Below are 13731 nucleotides of genomic sequence, written 5' to 3'. Positions count from 1 at the left end.
AATAAAGTTTTTATTTCTCCTAAAATGAACTTGTTTTTTTTAAATGGAGGACTCATCCATTGTCATATACAGTAATCCTTCAATTATCACGAAATTTCTATTTTGCGATTTTTTTGCCGCTATTGTTATTATTATTTTTTTTAAAGTTCATAAAAATGTGAAAATCCACACTGAAACTCGTAAGCGGAAGCCACTCTTGCTACTAGGGCACTGAAGAAAAAATAAATAAATGAATAAATACATTTTGCATTTATCGCGGCAATGTCTGGTTTACATTAACCGTGATATTCGAGGGATTACTGTACTAGAAGGCCTTCTGTATTGGATGTTTATCAGTGTTTGATTATTGATTCCTTGATCCAAATACCAAGAGTGACATGTTAAAGTCTGAATCGGTATACATACATTGGCAAGTAAAAGTTTTATAGCCATAAAATAGTATTTAAAGCTTGGAGTGATTTAGTACTACTGAAGGAATGGGTGTAAAATGTACGTCCTGCAAAAGTGATTTACATATTTTATTACTTTAAGTAAATTAGAGCTGATTGTGTTAAATGTGCATGAAATGGATCAAAAGGTCTTGAATTGAATATCCTTTAATTTAAAGAATAATGACCTGATACAAAATACTCTATGTATGTATTGTTATCGGTGCCAAATACGGCGTGTTAAAAGTGTTAGTAGTTATTTTTTAATAGTACTTTGTTGGCAGTGTTGGTAAAACAAATGTTTTACATAACTAATTCAATTATCTACTATAAATTCCACATGTCCTGTTTACAAACCGAAAGTCGTTTACGAAATGAATCAAGTCATAATGACAGATCCAGGAAACAGGAAGTGTTGTGAATTTTAAAACACACAAACCCATAATCAAAACAATGCAATGAATATATTCACAACAAAAACAACTACAATGTTAAAAAGATAAAGGTACAAATGACCAATGATGTATGTTGATGTACTAATTTGTCACAATCTGTTGTTTTATAGACTGAAAAATTGAGTCATAAAATAAAAGAGCAGAGTATTTATAGGGTGAAAAAATGTGAAGGCGTGGCCTACATTGATGTTCATGGTGACATAATTTTTTTGGGGGGTGTGAATACATATTTGGTTATGACCAATCCAATGAGACAAAAGAACATGAAGGAATTGAAAAAAACCTGACAAACTTGAAAGTCTGATCCGGTACCAAACTTAAGTTTAGAGTTTCGATTGGTCCCTAAAAGCAACTACAGGACAGAACTGACCTCCATTTTTGCAGTGAGCTTGCCACAACCGTGACCCATCTTCACAAGGATCATGTCTCTAAGACCGGACGACCATCTTATATGTCCATGCTGCCTGAAGATCTTTGAAGATCCCGTTGTGTTGCAGTGCAACCACAGCTTTTGCCGCGCTTGTCTCCAACAGCGTAAGAAAAGAGGTGATAAATCATGTCCTACCTGCGGGACGTTTTTTAATTCGATGGAAATACCTGAGATGTTTTCGACGGGGAACGATTCTGGGATCTTTTCCGCAGCCTCGGAGACGTCAGAAGCGTTGTGCAGCTTACACAAGGAGGAACTCAAACTCTTCTGTCTGGACCATCTTGAACTAGTGTGTATTATCTGCAGAGACGCCGAAAAACACGTAGGTCACAAGTTCCGTCCTCTCGAAGAAGTTGCGGGAAGTCACAAAGAGAGACTCCAAGAAAGCCTGTTGAGTGCCAAGAAGAGACTGGAAGATTATCAAGATCTTCGAATGAATTGCCTTGAACAAGCAATGTACATCAGAGTCCAAAAAGAGAAGATTGTAACTAAGATTAAGAAGGCTTTTGAGGAGCTTCGAAACTTCCTCAACGCCGAGGAAGAGGCCAGATTGGCTGCTGTCAGGCAGGAAGAAAAGATTAAGAATCAGGCCATGAAGGAGAAGATTTCTACTCTGAACAGAAAAATGACTACTCTCTCAGAAAGCATCTGACACATAGAGGAACATCTGGAGTCTGGCAGCCTTTTCTTAATGAAGACCTTCCAGACGACGCTTAGTCAAACCCAAAAATTGCCCGATAAACCGGAGCTGCATGGAGAAGCTCTGCTAGGTGAAGCCCATCATGTGGGCAACCTCAAGTTCAGCGTATGGTTGCGAATGAATGAGATGGTCTCCTACAGTCCCATCGTTCTGGACCCAAACACGGTGGGTCCGGAACTCAGTTTGTCTGAAGATCTGACCAGTGTGAGTTTCGATCAAGGAGGAGAACAGCGCCCAAAGAATCCAGAAAGGTCTACGACTCGCGGCGTGTTGGGATGCAAGTTAAACTCGACAAAAAGCACATGGGATGTCGACGTGGTCGACAACACGGACTGGTTAGTCGGGGTGTGTTGGGGCGATCCGTGCTTGCCAGTTACAAACGATTTTTGTTACATTGGATTCAGGCATGAGAAATATTTCCAGTCTGGTTTTCCGATTGGATCTTGGAATCCACCTGAGAAGATACAGAGGATTCGAGTGAATGTGGACATGAACAAAAGAACAATTTCATTCTCTGAGGCTCTTAAAAACACTGAGTTAAGTAAAATTACAAATCCTCCAAATTGGCCAGGTTCTCAAGCAAAAATGTATCCTGGTTTTTACACACAGGGTAAAAAACCTCTGAAAATAATTCAACTTGTGCCTCAGGTTACATTTTCCAGATGATGTGGAAGACTTTGGTAACCACAATTTCATTAAGTGGGGATAAATGCTTGTCAAATTGTCATTCCCTAGTATAATTTTGCTGTGTTTTTCATGAAAATATTATAATGTAACCTCTTATATCGAGATGTAAATCTTTTTGGAGTTGAAATCAACCAGTAAAATATTTGGAAGACCAATTCATAAAAATGATAGCAATAATTTTGAATAAAAATCAGTTTTGATCAATTGAAAAAGCATGTTTAGTGCCATTGAAATGCATTGCTATCAATGGAAGCCAATTTTACATCAAGCACGTAAATAATCATTTTTCTTTTTACATAAATGGGAGGACTTCATTTTGTGTGCAATACTTACCGTTAGGTTGCAGAAAGTCTCCACAAAAAAAATCTATCAGTAGGACAAATAAACACAAATAATAAAGCAATAATTCCTAGTCAATGACGGCTTCCTATTTTCAATATTAATCTACAAAATTCATGAAAATCCTCAGTTTTCTATGCTTTTTCATAGTTTCTCATGCTGTAAAATTTACAGAAATTTTATTTCAGTATTAAATGACTTCAAAATGTATATCAATGATTGTTCCATTTTTAATATTTTCAGAATTAAAAAAATAATTCTAGCAACTAGTGGTTTCAAGTCTTATTTGCATACTTTTCTGAATATCACTATTCATATGAAGTTACTGCAGTTACTAGCTCTCATGGCCAAATGGATTGGACGTCCATCACCCTCAATGGCAGCCATTGATGAGGAAATATGTTTGAATAAAGGCAAGATGAAGTGACCTTTGTAGCAGGATTGGACGTTGAGTCATCAATGACAGTGAAACAGGATCTCAATGTCAGCCATCCTATTTTAAATCCATCTAATGTCTGTCGCTAGCAGCAAATGAGCTCACTACCATTGATATCTATTGCCGCCAATGAGGAGAGATCTGACGAGTAAGAGGAAGACTAAACGCCATTTCCAAAGTGTAATGGTTGCTTTTTATTACTTCAAATGCACGACACTTTCTCAGCAAATCGCCTGACGACGCGACATCTGGAAACAAAAAAAACACTCATTTTCACGCCCCACCCCCCGCCCCCCAAAATCCACGCATTTCCGCAATCACTGCGCCTAAAATCTATCAAGTCAATGACGGAATTACGGTCCAACTCCTCAAGAAGCATAAATAACCCGTCCGCGTATCATCCCCAAAGTTTAGTCCTAGTGTCTATTACCATCGCAAAAGCGCTTTACTCCACTGGGGGTGCCATTGAGCAGTTACACTCGAATCTTCATCTAGCTGCGTGTTTTTTAATGGCGCGTGCTAAAAAAACTGGGGGGTAATAAGAAAACATTGGGATGATTTTGGTGGGCTGGGGAAGATAGAAAAGGGTGTTTTTTTAAGTTATGAAACAAATTAAACTTCTTTGTCTTGGTCTGTGTGGACTTTGGGATGATGCAATTATGTGTTGCGGCAAAAACAAGTTTGAAGCACCACTTGGCTAAAGATGAAGAGTCCAAAGCGTCCAAAAAAATCTTAACTGCGGGGCAGCCTACACATTTCACAGTGCTCGGTACCAGGTTGGTTCATGAAGGTGCAGTGAACGCACGACCACATGGCGGAGGACGACAATGGGGCCGATATGTCACCGGTGCCATCTGAGCCCAGAGAGCCCTGTGGCTGACCCCCGACTGTGCCTATGAGGGAAGGGGAGGAGCACATCAGTAATCAGTCAGTCCCAGTCTGCAGAAGGTCCCCACCTTGTGGACTTACTGTGTGTGGCTACAGTTTTATTTACCTAGGTCTACAATGTCTTGTGTGTCGTGGGCCTGTCTTGCTACTGCAACCAAGAAATTTCCCAGATACGGGATGAAAAAATTCTAATCTAATCTAGAAAAATTTGAGATTTGACTCCTTTTTAAGGAACTCATTGGATGCCACTCATGTCATTGACAGGGAGTCAAATTAGATTGGGTTTCATAACCAGTGTCTTTCTCTATCTTTAATTACAACACTTCTACTTTAATTAACATTGTATGAATTGACCATTTTAATTATTGTTCTAAATTACTCATATATTTTTCTAAGATATGTTATGATGACACTTGTAACATTGTAACTATTTTTGCTTTTATCATTTGTTTTGTTTATGGGTTTGATGAAGGATGAATGAGTGCCTGAATATTACTGGAGGACTTAATACAGTTACATGTTTAAAGTCCCTAATTCAGTCCAATCAGAATTAATATATGTGCACTGTCATAAAAATAAAGGCTTTTCAGTGCGCCATGCAGACTAAAGATTATAAAATTAATGAAAAAAATAAATATATTCAAAAGATGATTGACCACATACATCACTAGGCCAAAAGATTATCATGTGCTAGCATGGCCTTAATTAGCCAAAATAAATGTTTAGAAACATGTTTTTTTTTCAATTACCAAAATTAGTACCTATTTAATTAGTAACCTCTAAAAAGTTACAATGAACTAACTTGAATGACGGATAGGGTTAAAAATGGTCCAAAATGTCTACTTTGAATAAATTCTGCTCTTGAATAAATTCAATTAAATTGAAACACTTAACCGGATCATTATCAGATGAAAATTCTTCAAAATTTGATATACCAAAGAAAAAATGACTACAGTACTAAATAAAGGTTAGATTTAAAAGAACAAACCACAGAGCTGCTCGATGGTGGCCCACTGCTCCGACTTCCTCCAGGTCTCGGCGAGCTCCCCGTCCGACGTCTTAACTGCGTCCAGCAGAAGTCCGATGCTGTCCTGCAAAGAAGCCGCAAGTTTGGCTAGCGTCGATGGCGAGGGAAGAGCGGTGTGCGGCACCTACCCTCAGAGGCATGACCTCGTTGGTGACCAGGAAGAGGAGCAGATGGAAGTCGGACACCACGTCTAGGAAGGACGCCGAGGCGCACTGGGACAAATACGTGGCCAGGCTGTGGAAATCCTGCGGACAAGCCAAGTCAAGTCAAGCACCCGCCTTCTGGCCAAACGTCAGCCAGCCAAGCACCCTTCCTTACTTGCGTCTCTCCAAGGATTTCTCTGTTCTCAATGGGGAAGCGCTGTGTGGAGGTGAAGGTGAACTGGGGGTCCTTTGGGAATGTTGTCGTGATCTAGGGTAGCAAGCCGAGGTGTTACTGTAGTTAAATCTAAGACAGCAATCAAAGTGAATACCTCATTAACTGTATTTGACCCAAAACTTAACATTTTCAGTCAAAAGATTCTAAAGTCATATCAATGCGAATGGCTAAGTTGGGACTGGAGTCGTCTCGCAGCCTAATGGTCGACAGTTCCATCCTCCGACAGACTCACTTTGTTCAACATCATATAAAATAATTCTACATTATTCAACAATAGTCTTACTTCTACTTAAGAAATTGATTGAATGCTTTTGTCATATGAGATAGAATGAGAGCGCAGTAGAGGGTAGCGATGTTCTAAAGTGAACTGTTTTGTATCTCGAGTAACTCATTTGCATTTTTAACAAATTGTAACCTGAAAATGCTGTACCCAGAGGCATTCGTAAGTAGAGGTATGACTGTATTCATAACTCACATCAATGATAAGATACTCCACAGGAAGAGGCCGAGCGAGGAAGGTGACGTCGTTTCCAAACTTGTCCTTGTCCTGTGTACAGAACGCTAAATTTAACTTTGACCGTTCGAACGACGGCAGGATAACGAGATCTGGTGCCAGCAATATACCTTGAAGAAGACGTCTGGAACGTACTGTTCGGGGCTGGACTCTTTCGCGTAACCCAATTCTGGGGCGTCCTTGCAGGGCAACAGGCATTCATCCCTCACCAGGGCCATGCACTGATTGGACACTTGGTATCCCTCAAAGTGCACCTGGTTGTCCGGACCACCTGAGCGAGAAACAGTGCAAGATGTCCGTGGGAGAACGTCGCCAGGGTGTGTGAATACCCGCAACGACGGGCCTGACCTGTGGCCACCACCGTCACAAACTTGGAACCAAAGTGTCCGTCCCGAGAGAGCTTGCATGAGTTGGAGTGCTGATTCTGGAAGAAGCCTGCCGTGATGCACTCCTCGGCGCTCAGAAAGTGCGAGTCCTGCAGCGGGGGGAGAACACCATTCAATCCGGATTAAAACACTGAGTTCAGACTGACCGCGCTTTTTGTCGTAATGTGATGGGTTCCCATACAAAGTTGATGTAACGGCGCACCAAGGGGCGACAGGTAGCAATGACAGAATTTAGCGACATAACATGGCCGTTCTGAAAGCAGCATAAAAAACGCCATAGTCTGGCTCTACCACCAACCTGATTTCTTGTAAAGCGAACGGTTCCTATCCTGGTGTCCTCAGAGAGCAGGTCGGAGAAAATCCAGCCCACCTGCAGAGAAAGCAAATGTTGCAGAAACCCGAGGCGCTGCTGGCAAGCCACAGGCGAATGGGTGTACAACCTTCCGAAGGCCCAGTTTGGCGGCGATCTCATCCACGGCGACGGCTTTGGGATCCTCCAGCAACTCCAGACTGTTCTGAGTGGCGTTCTAAAGATTTTTTTTAAAAAGCGGCGCGACGAGTCAATCTCGGAAACCAACGTCCAGTCGGTTGAAGGGCCCACCTGCGGAGGCTCGTAGATAGCGGCCACTTCGGCGCGGATCCCCAAGGGGATGTCTTTGTGCTCCGTGTACCTGCCGTACAGGTAGCCCACCCTCTGGCTTCCCGTCTTCCGCCAGAAGTCCAGGAAGCGGTCGGCGATGGTGTGGTTCTCGAACATAATGTTGTCGACGTGTCTGTATTTCTGGAAAATCAACGCAAGCGGATGAAAGGCTGGCAAGCTAGCGTTGATAGGGAAGAAAAGAACCAGATCTTACCTGTCTGTTGAGTGTGAGGGCGCTAGGTTGGCATTTGGTGCAGATGCCCTCCGGCCAAGGGGGGTGTCCCTCACAACCAGACTTGATCTTACAGCTGATGTTCTCCAGGGCTGCAAATTTGCCTCTACAGCAGCAGACAAGTCAACAGGCTGTTTAGAAACATGGTTAACATTGTGTATGTGTATATGTATGTGTGTATGTGTATATGTGTGTGTATGTGTATATGTGTGTGTATGTGTATGTGCATATGTATTTGCGTATATGCATAAGTGTGTGTATGCATATGTATGTATGTGTATATGCATGTGTGTGTATGCATATGTATGTATGTGTATGTGTATATGCATGTGTGTGTATGTATATGTATACAAGTATAAACACACACACACATATATATATATATATATATATATATATATATATATATATATATATATATATATATATATATATATATATATATATATATATATATATATATATATATATATATATATATATATATATATATATATATATATATATATATATATATATGTGCGTGTGTGTGTATACGTGTATACGTGTATGTATGTATGTATGTATGTATGAATGAATGTATATATATATTTATTTATATATATATATATATATATATATATATATATATATATATATATATATATATATATATATATATATATATATATATATATATATATATATATATATATATATATATATATATATTATATGTATAGATACACACAAACATACATACGACGTCACGCTCTCCGCTTCATAGTAACGGTGGGTGACGTGAAATCTCAAATGCACTCACTTGTCGGCTCCTCCGGTCAGTTTTCGGAGGTACGCGTGGAACGACATGTGCTTGACAGGCGGGTCCAAGTGGTTCAGGTAGTCCTCATCAAAAGGCTACGATAAGACAGAAGACCATGAAGCAGAAGACCCCAAAGAGGACTAGAAGAATTTTGTACTGACCTCTAACGGGACGCAGTGGACGCATTTGCCCAGGGCGCCATGGCGACATCTGTCAGCAGAGAGTGCAAGGTCAGAAAAAAGTAAGAGGCAAATAATTTTTTTCTCTATGTTTTGCATTGTTTGCAAGTCTTCTCTTCACCAAAAAGATTGCTTTTGGGACAAGACGGCCATTAGTTCTTAGGAAGTGTTGAGTACATTGTCTTTCCCAATTGGCCTCGATGTAGAAGTGCTTACACTGCACAAAGTGTAATTCAGTGTGTTTTGTATGTCTAATATGCAATTTATGGGCGCAGTTTAAACACACAATTTCCATTTACCGTGCAATAAAAGGATTTATTGCATACCACGACAGGCTTAGCCATCACCCTGTCTTTTAGCAATAAACTCACAGCTGTGCGTCTCGGTTCCTGTAGATTTTGCCATCTTGCTTGGTGAGGAACTGGTCGATCTCATCCTCCTGCACGTTCGACGGAGCAGAATGGGGGCGGGCCGACGGGAAAGACGAAGAGGAAGTCGACGAGAACAAGTGCGGCACCGACGAGGACGAGTGTGGCACCGACGAGGACGAGTGCGGGGCCGCCGTGTCCATCACCTCGGCAGAGGTGGACGTCAATGAGCTCGACGGGAACAAATAGAGCATGTCGCCATGCCTGCGGGGAGGGACAAAACAGCATAACGTTACTTTTCTTCCCGACCGCTGTCGACGAACGAAAGGCGTAGCTCACTTGATCTTTAGCAAGCTGAGACTTTTGTTCTGAGAGAGGAGCTCTCCCGTTTTGTCGCGGTTCAGGTAAACGGAGAAGCGGTTGGAGTTGAAGCCAAACTCTTTGGCCACCTGCAAAAAACAAATAAAATAGTCACACTTGGGTCAGCTCTGTGAATTTTTCTATTGCTGTTCGTGCCCTTGATGGCAAAAAAATGTGATCAAAATGGACGTCTAAATGTTGTCAATGGCAGATGGTGAAAAATGCTGTATTATTTTTTTGCTCTTTTGGAATTTAAAATGTTATATAATGTTTTATATGTTATAAACATTCAATTAAAAGATGGTATTTAGTCCAACTGGGATTATAAAACTATTTTCTACGATAATACATTGCACACATTGAATCCAATAAAATGATAACGATAATTATTGTGAAATAATGTCAATGACAAGTCATTTATTTACTTAAGAGAAGTTTAAAATTTGAAACAAAAAAGATGTTAGTTATCGGGATAATTATCTATAGACTGATAGGTTTTTTGTTATCGTGATAACAATTTTTGTCATATCGCCCAGCTCTAATGACCAGATGATCTTTCTAAATAGAATTATGTTTGAAAAGCAAAGATTGTGATGCACTGTACCTTCTTTAAAAAAGCAGCCGAAGTCTCCCGCTTGGTGGAAGCGATTTTCTTCATCCCATCTGGGGACTGTACCCTGATTGTCTAAACATAAAAAAGAAAATCAATCCAACTGAAGACATTTTTTTTGCAGTTTTGACAAAGTACACTCACAAGTCACACTTAAAAACTTCAAAAACATCAAAGACAATTTCAATGTATTTCCTTAATAAGCCTGTAACAGCATTTAAAAAAAAATGGGATTAGTAATTGTTATAATATTGCTGAATAAGGACAATCTTTAGAAAATAAGGAAGGAAGTCTGAAACATGCCGAAACTGTCATCTCTAAAATCTTGTATATATTTATAGATTTGACATCTTTCTGACGTTGTGCCATATATGAATAAAAAGTCAACTAGAAATAATTCATCATAAGAAAATGGTTTAATTTCAAGTGATGTTTATTCAACATCTTATATTTTTGCAATCAACTATAACCTATTTTCTTCTTAACCGTGAGAACCTCAATTTTCATTATATTAATTACAGGGCAGATTAAGTGACTCAAACCCTACAGAGAAATGACAAGAATAACAAAGTTCTACCAAGAGGTTCATTACACAGATCCCAACAAAAACAACTTTCCAGAGGGCCAAATTGTTCCAGATCGTTGTCGTTTAATGCAACAACTATCTATATTTAGAGTTCCTCTGTAGTATGTTCAAGAATTACATGACATTTCGATACTTTGGTCCAAAATCCAACCTGTCATTCGGGGCCCGTCCACTTTAAACGGGTCGTCACGTTAGCTAGCGAGCTAATTGTGCTGCCTCATCACTACGGCGAGTTGCTGCTAACTGGGCTAGGTCCCTTTAGCCGAGTCGGGGAGCAAGAAAAAGAAGCCACTTTCTGCGTTTTCTGCTCGCTTTTTTACACTTACGATGGTGTCCGTCATGATGTTCGGCTGCTGATATTGTCGTCTGGACAGCCAAATTCGATCCGGGTTGAATAACGGACGCCCTTTGAAGAGTGATTGTCAACGAAACTCCATCCCACGGCGGGTGTTGCTATCATGAGTGTCCGACACAGGGTTGCCAGGTTGAGAAGACAGCGTATACTCCAATCGCAACCAAAAACCCGCCCAGTGCAATCAAAACAAGCCAAAATGACACTTTTCAAGTTAAACTGGGTTCACCTTAGAAACTGTTTCAGTAAACATAATTTGACAAACTATGTTTTATTTATTATTAAGCCTCAAAAGTTCATATTTCCCAATTGGAAAGAAACATGAGTCTATATTTATATTTTTTAATTATTTCCTTTTAGAATGTTTGTTATTGTCTGCTTGTCTAATTGGTTATTTTGATTGCAATTATCAATAATGGGGGGGAAAAGAAGTCTGGAAAATGGTGGGCAAGACAAATTTTAAGGTGGAAACGAACAACTCTAATTGTCATAACTAATCAGCAAAAAAAGGTAGCTTTGAAAACCGCTGCTTTTTGGGCAAATTAGCATTCTTTTACCAACCTGCCCCCGCCTCGATAATAGCCTAATTTAACGGAAACATGCTCAATCTGGCAACGCTGGTCCGACATGGCATCACCAGTTCCGTCTTAAAACTTTTCCCCCAAAACAATTTTACTCAATAGTTCTGCTATCTTTTCCTAGTAAATAAATGTGTTTAAATGACGATTACACCTTAGTTTATTCTTATTTTTATGATAATAAATTTGATTTCACCATCAGGTTTAGCGCCAAATGCAAACGGAATAAAACAATAAGTCAGTGTACTCAAAAAGTGTAATTATCATTTATGGAGTCATACGCGATAATCGAGGGATTACTGTATATGAAATTCATTTGAAATGAGTGATCAAAGAATTTCTATTCTTTTCATTTCACTGTATTTATTTCATTCATACTGCAAAGTTCAGCTCCATCGGCACAAAGTCACATTGAAGCAAATAAAGTGAGTTCTTTTGCTGCGGAACATCCCAAATGTCAACAAAAGTTATCACTGACATGAGAAATAAGACGGGAGTAGCTGCTGTGTCAAAACAAGATAACCACAAAAAAAAAAAAAAAAAAAAAAAATCCATTTATGTTTTTACTGTTCCAGTTGAGCGTTGATGATTTTGACCGCTTCAGATGATTCCGTATTGCGCCAACTCGTGCAGCTCCAGATGATTGAAGGCCTCCCAAGGGCAAATCACGGTGATGTCTGTAACACGAAACCCCCAAATATACATCAAAATCAAAGACATCAGACATCTTTAAAGTATTAACTTTTAAAAAAAAGGTTTTTACCGAATTTCAATAATGTCCCTAAATAATGAATCGAATAGTATACAGTAATACTCCGAGTGCCCCGACCTACGAGCAATTTGAGATACGAGTAAAAGTTCGGGCAAATATTTATCTTGAGATACAACACAAATTTTGATATAAGAGCATACAGCGGACGCAACTCCCTCGTGTAATGTCTTTCCTTACGAGCACTTTTTTTTAGTACTATTAAACACATTTCAGTACTATTAAACCACAATTTATTTGTTACTAGATGGCGGATTAGAACAAATACAAATCTTGTATCCTGTTTTGTGTTTTTTCAGAGGGTTGGAATGAATGAATTAATTTTCAGTTCATTTCTATGGGAAACGTTTGTTTGAGTTACGAGTAAATCGACATAAGAGCTCAGTTCTGGAACTAATTAAGATTGTATCTCGAAGTACTACTGTACTATAGGAAAACTATTTAATTAACTTATCGATTAGTTGACTGGTCGTGTCGCCACTAAGGCGGCTTTAAGTGATTTCTTCGAAATGGTACCAAAATATTGACAACTTATTTATTCTTTATTTTTTTATGATGTATTGTTATTATTTATTGATTATTTATTTGTTTGTGTGTTTTCTGATGTTATTGTGGACTTGGTAGCGAGGCTTTTAATCTAATTATACTTGTATAATGACAATCGAAGCATTCAATTCAATTAAAAACTAAATAAAATCCTTACAGGATATTAAATAAATAATATTTTACTTCGATAGCATTTTTTTTAACCTCTTGATGCCTGAATTTGGATTTAACATTGGAGAAATACATAGGTTAGTAAAAATAACATTATAGAAAAATGTAGAAAATTGAAAAATGGAGCATAAATGAGAAAATCCTAAAATAAAATAAATAAAAAAATCTTTGATAAAAGCAAATAAAAACATAAAGTAAACTGACCAGTTCCCAGGCCTTCCATTCCTGGGATGTCATCACCGAATCTGCACACAAATAGCAAAAAAATGACATTATCCTAACTTGTGGGCTGCCATTGACAGCCATAGACGTCCCATCCATATGAATAGCAAAGGGCTATGAAGCCATCCCTCCCTGTTCAAATGGATGGGACTTCTACTAAGCAATTCAAAGCAGAAGGACAATTGGACGCCAATAGTTTTGAAAGACTTAAATGGGACGCACCCCTGCACTCCCTTCTTGGGGGGTTTGCTCTTGAACTGACGGGTCTGCCTCTGCTTGAATTTGGGGGGGCCCTTCCGTGGGGTGGCGGGACCCCCGCTGACCCGTGTGGCCGACTTGATCTCAGCTTTGGGCGCCTCTAGGTTCATCTCCAAAAAAAACCTTTGGACAAATGAAAGCGTCAAGGCCTCGCCGTCAGCGTGACCCCAATAGCGGCTCACGCTAATCTGGGAGTCACGTTACTAATCTGTTTTCAATCTGGTAAATAAGAACAAGTGATCGCACAAATGCTGAGGCTGCACGCGGGCGATTTAAGATTGGCGCGACTCAATGACAAACGAGAGACGACAACAAACAAAAGGTCGCTAGTGTGATGAAATCAAAAATAGATGCAGAATATGCAATATAAACAATATGTAAGACATTATT

General features: G+C 39.4%; 3 protein-coding genes across 3 annotated transcripts; 1 reads left to right on the top strand and 2 right to left on the bottom strand.

Moving 5' to 3' along the window:
* The first annotated feature begins 1205 nt into the window (after window positions 1-1205).
* On the top strand, window positions 1206-3291 carry LOC144211909 (zinc-binding protein A33-like). Its single transcript, XM_077739469.1, is given in 1 exon segment — window positions 1206-3291. A coding segment is annotated over 1 exon segment (1374 nt). The 5' UTR covers window positions 1206-1305; the 3' UTR covers window positions 2680-3291.
* A 354-nt stretch (window positions 3292-3645) lies between these two features.
* On the bottom strand, window positions 3646-10933 carry nploc4 (NPL4 homolog, ubiquitin recognition factor). The gene is made up of 17 exons (XM_077739468.1): window positions 10772-10933; window positions 9854-9934; window positions 9229-9338; window positions 8893-9153; window positions 8504-8552; window positions 8343-8437; window positions 7523-7646; window positions 7270-7449; window positions 7109-7195; window positions 6967-7038; window positions 6631-6757; window positions 6393-6553; window positions 6244-6315; window positions 5709-5801; window positions 5519-5635; window positions 5352-5454; window positions 3646-4368 (listed from the first exon to the last, which is right to left on the bottom strand). Exons 1-17 carry the CDS (start codon window positions 10784-10786, stop codon window positions 4208-4210), a joined length of 1908 nt encoding a protein of 635 aa, XP_077595594.1. The 5' UTR covers window positions 10787-10933; the 3' UTR covers window positions 3646-4207.
* A 785-nt stretch (window positions 10934-11718) lies between these two features.
* On the bottom strand, window positions 11719-13706 carry pde6gb (phosphodiesterase 6G, cGMP-specific, rod, gamma, paralog b). The gene is made up of 3 exons (XM_077739644.1): window positions 13306-13706; window positions 13066-13106; window positions 11719-12052 (listed from the first exon to the last, which is right to left on the bottom strand). Exons 1-3 carry the CDS (start codon window positions 13449-13451, stop codon window positions 11976-11978), a joined length of 264 nt encoding a protein of 87 aa, XP_077595770.1. The 5' UTR covers window positions 13452-13706; the 3' UTR covers window positions 11719-11975.
* Window positions 13707-13731: the final 25 nt, after the last annotated feature.

The sequence above is a fragment of the Stigmatopora nigra genome, chromosome 18 (assembly GCF_051989575.1).
Source record: "Stigmatopora nigra isolate UIUO_SnigA chromosome 18, RoL_Snig_1.1, whole genome shotgun sequence".
NCBI lineage: Eukaryota > Metazoa > Chordata > Actinopteri > Syngnathiformes > Syngnathidae > Stigmatopora > Stigmatopora nigra.
The sequence above is the reverse complement of the archived record's forward strand: the minus strand, read 5'-3'. Positions and strand labels throughout refer to the sequence as shown.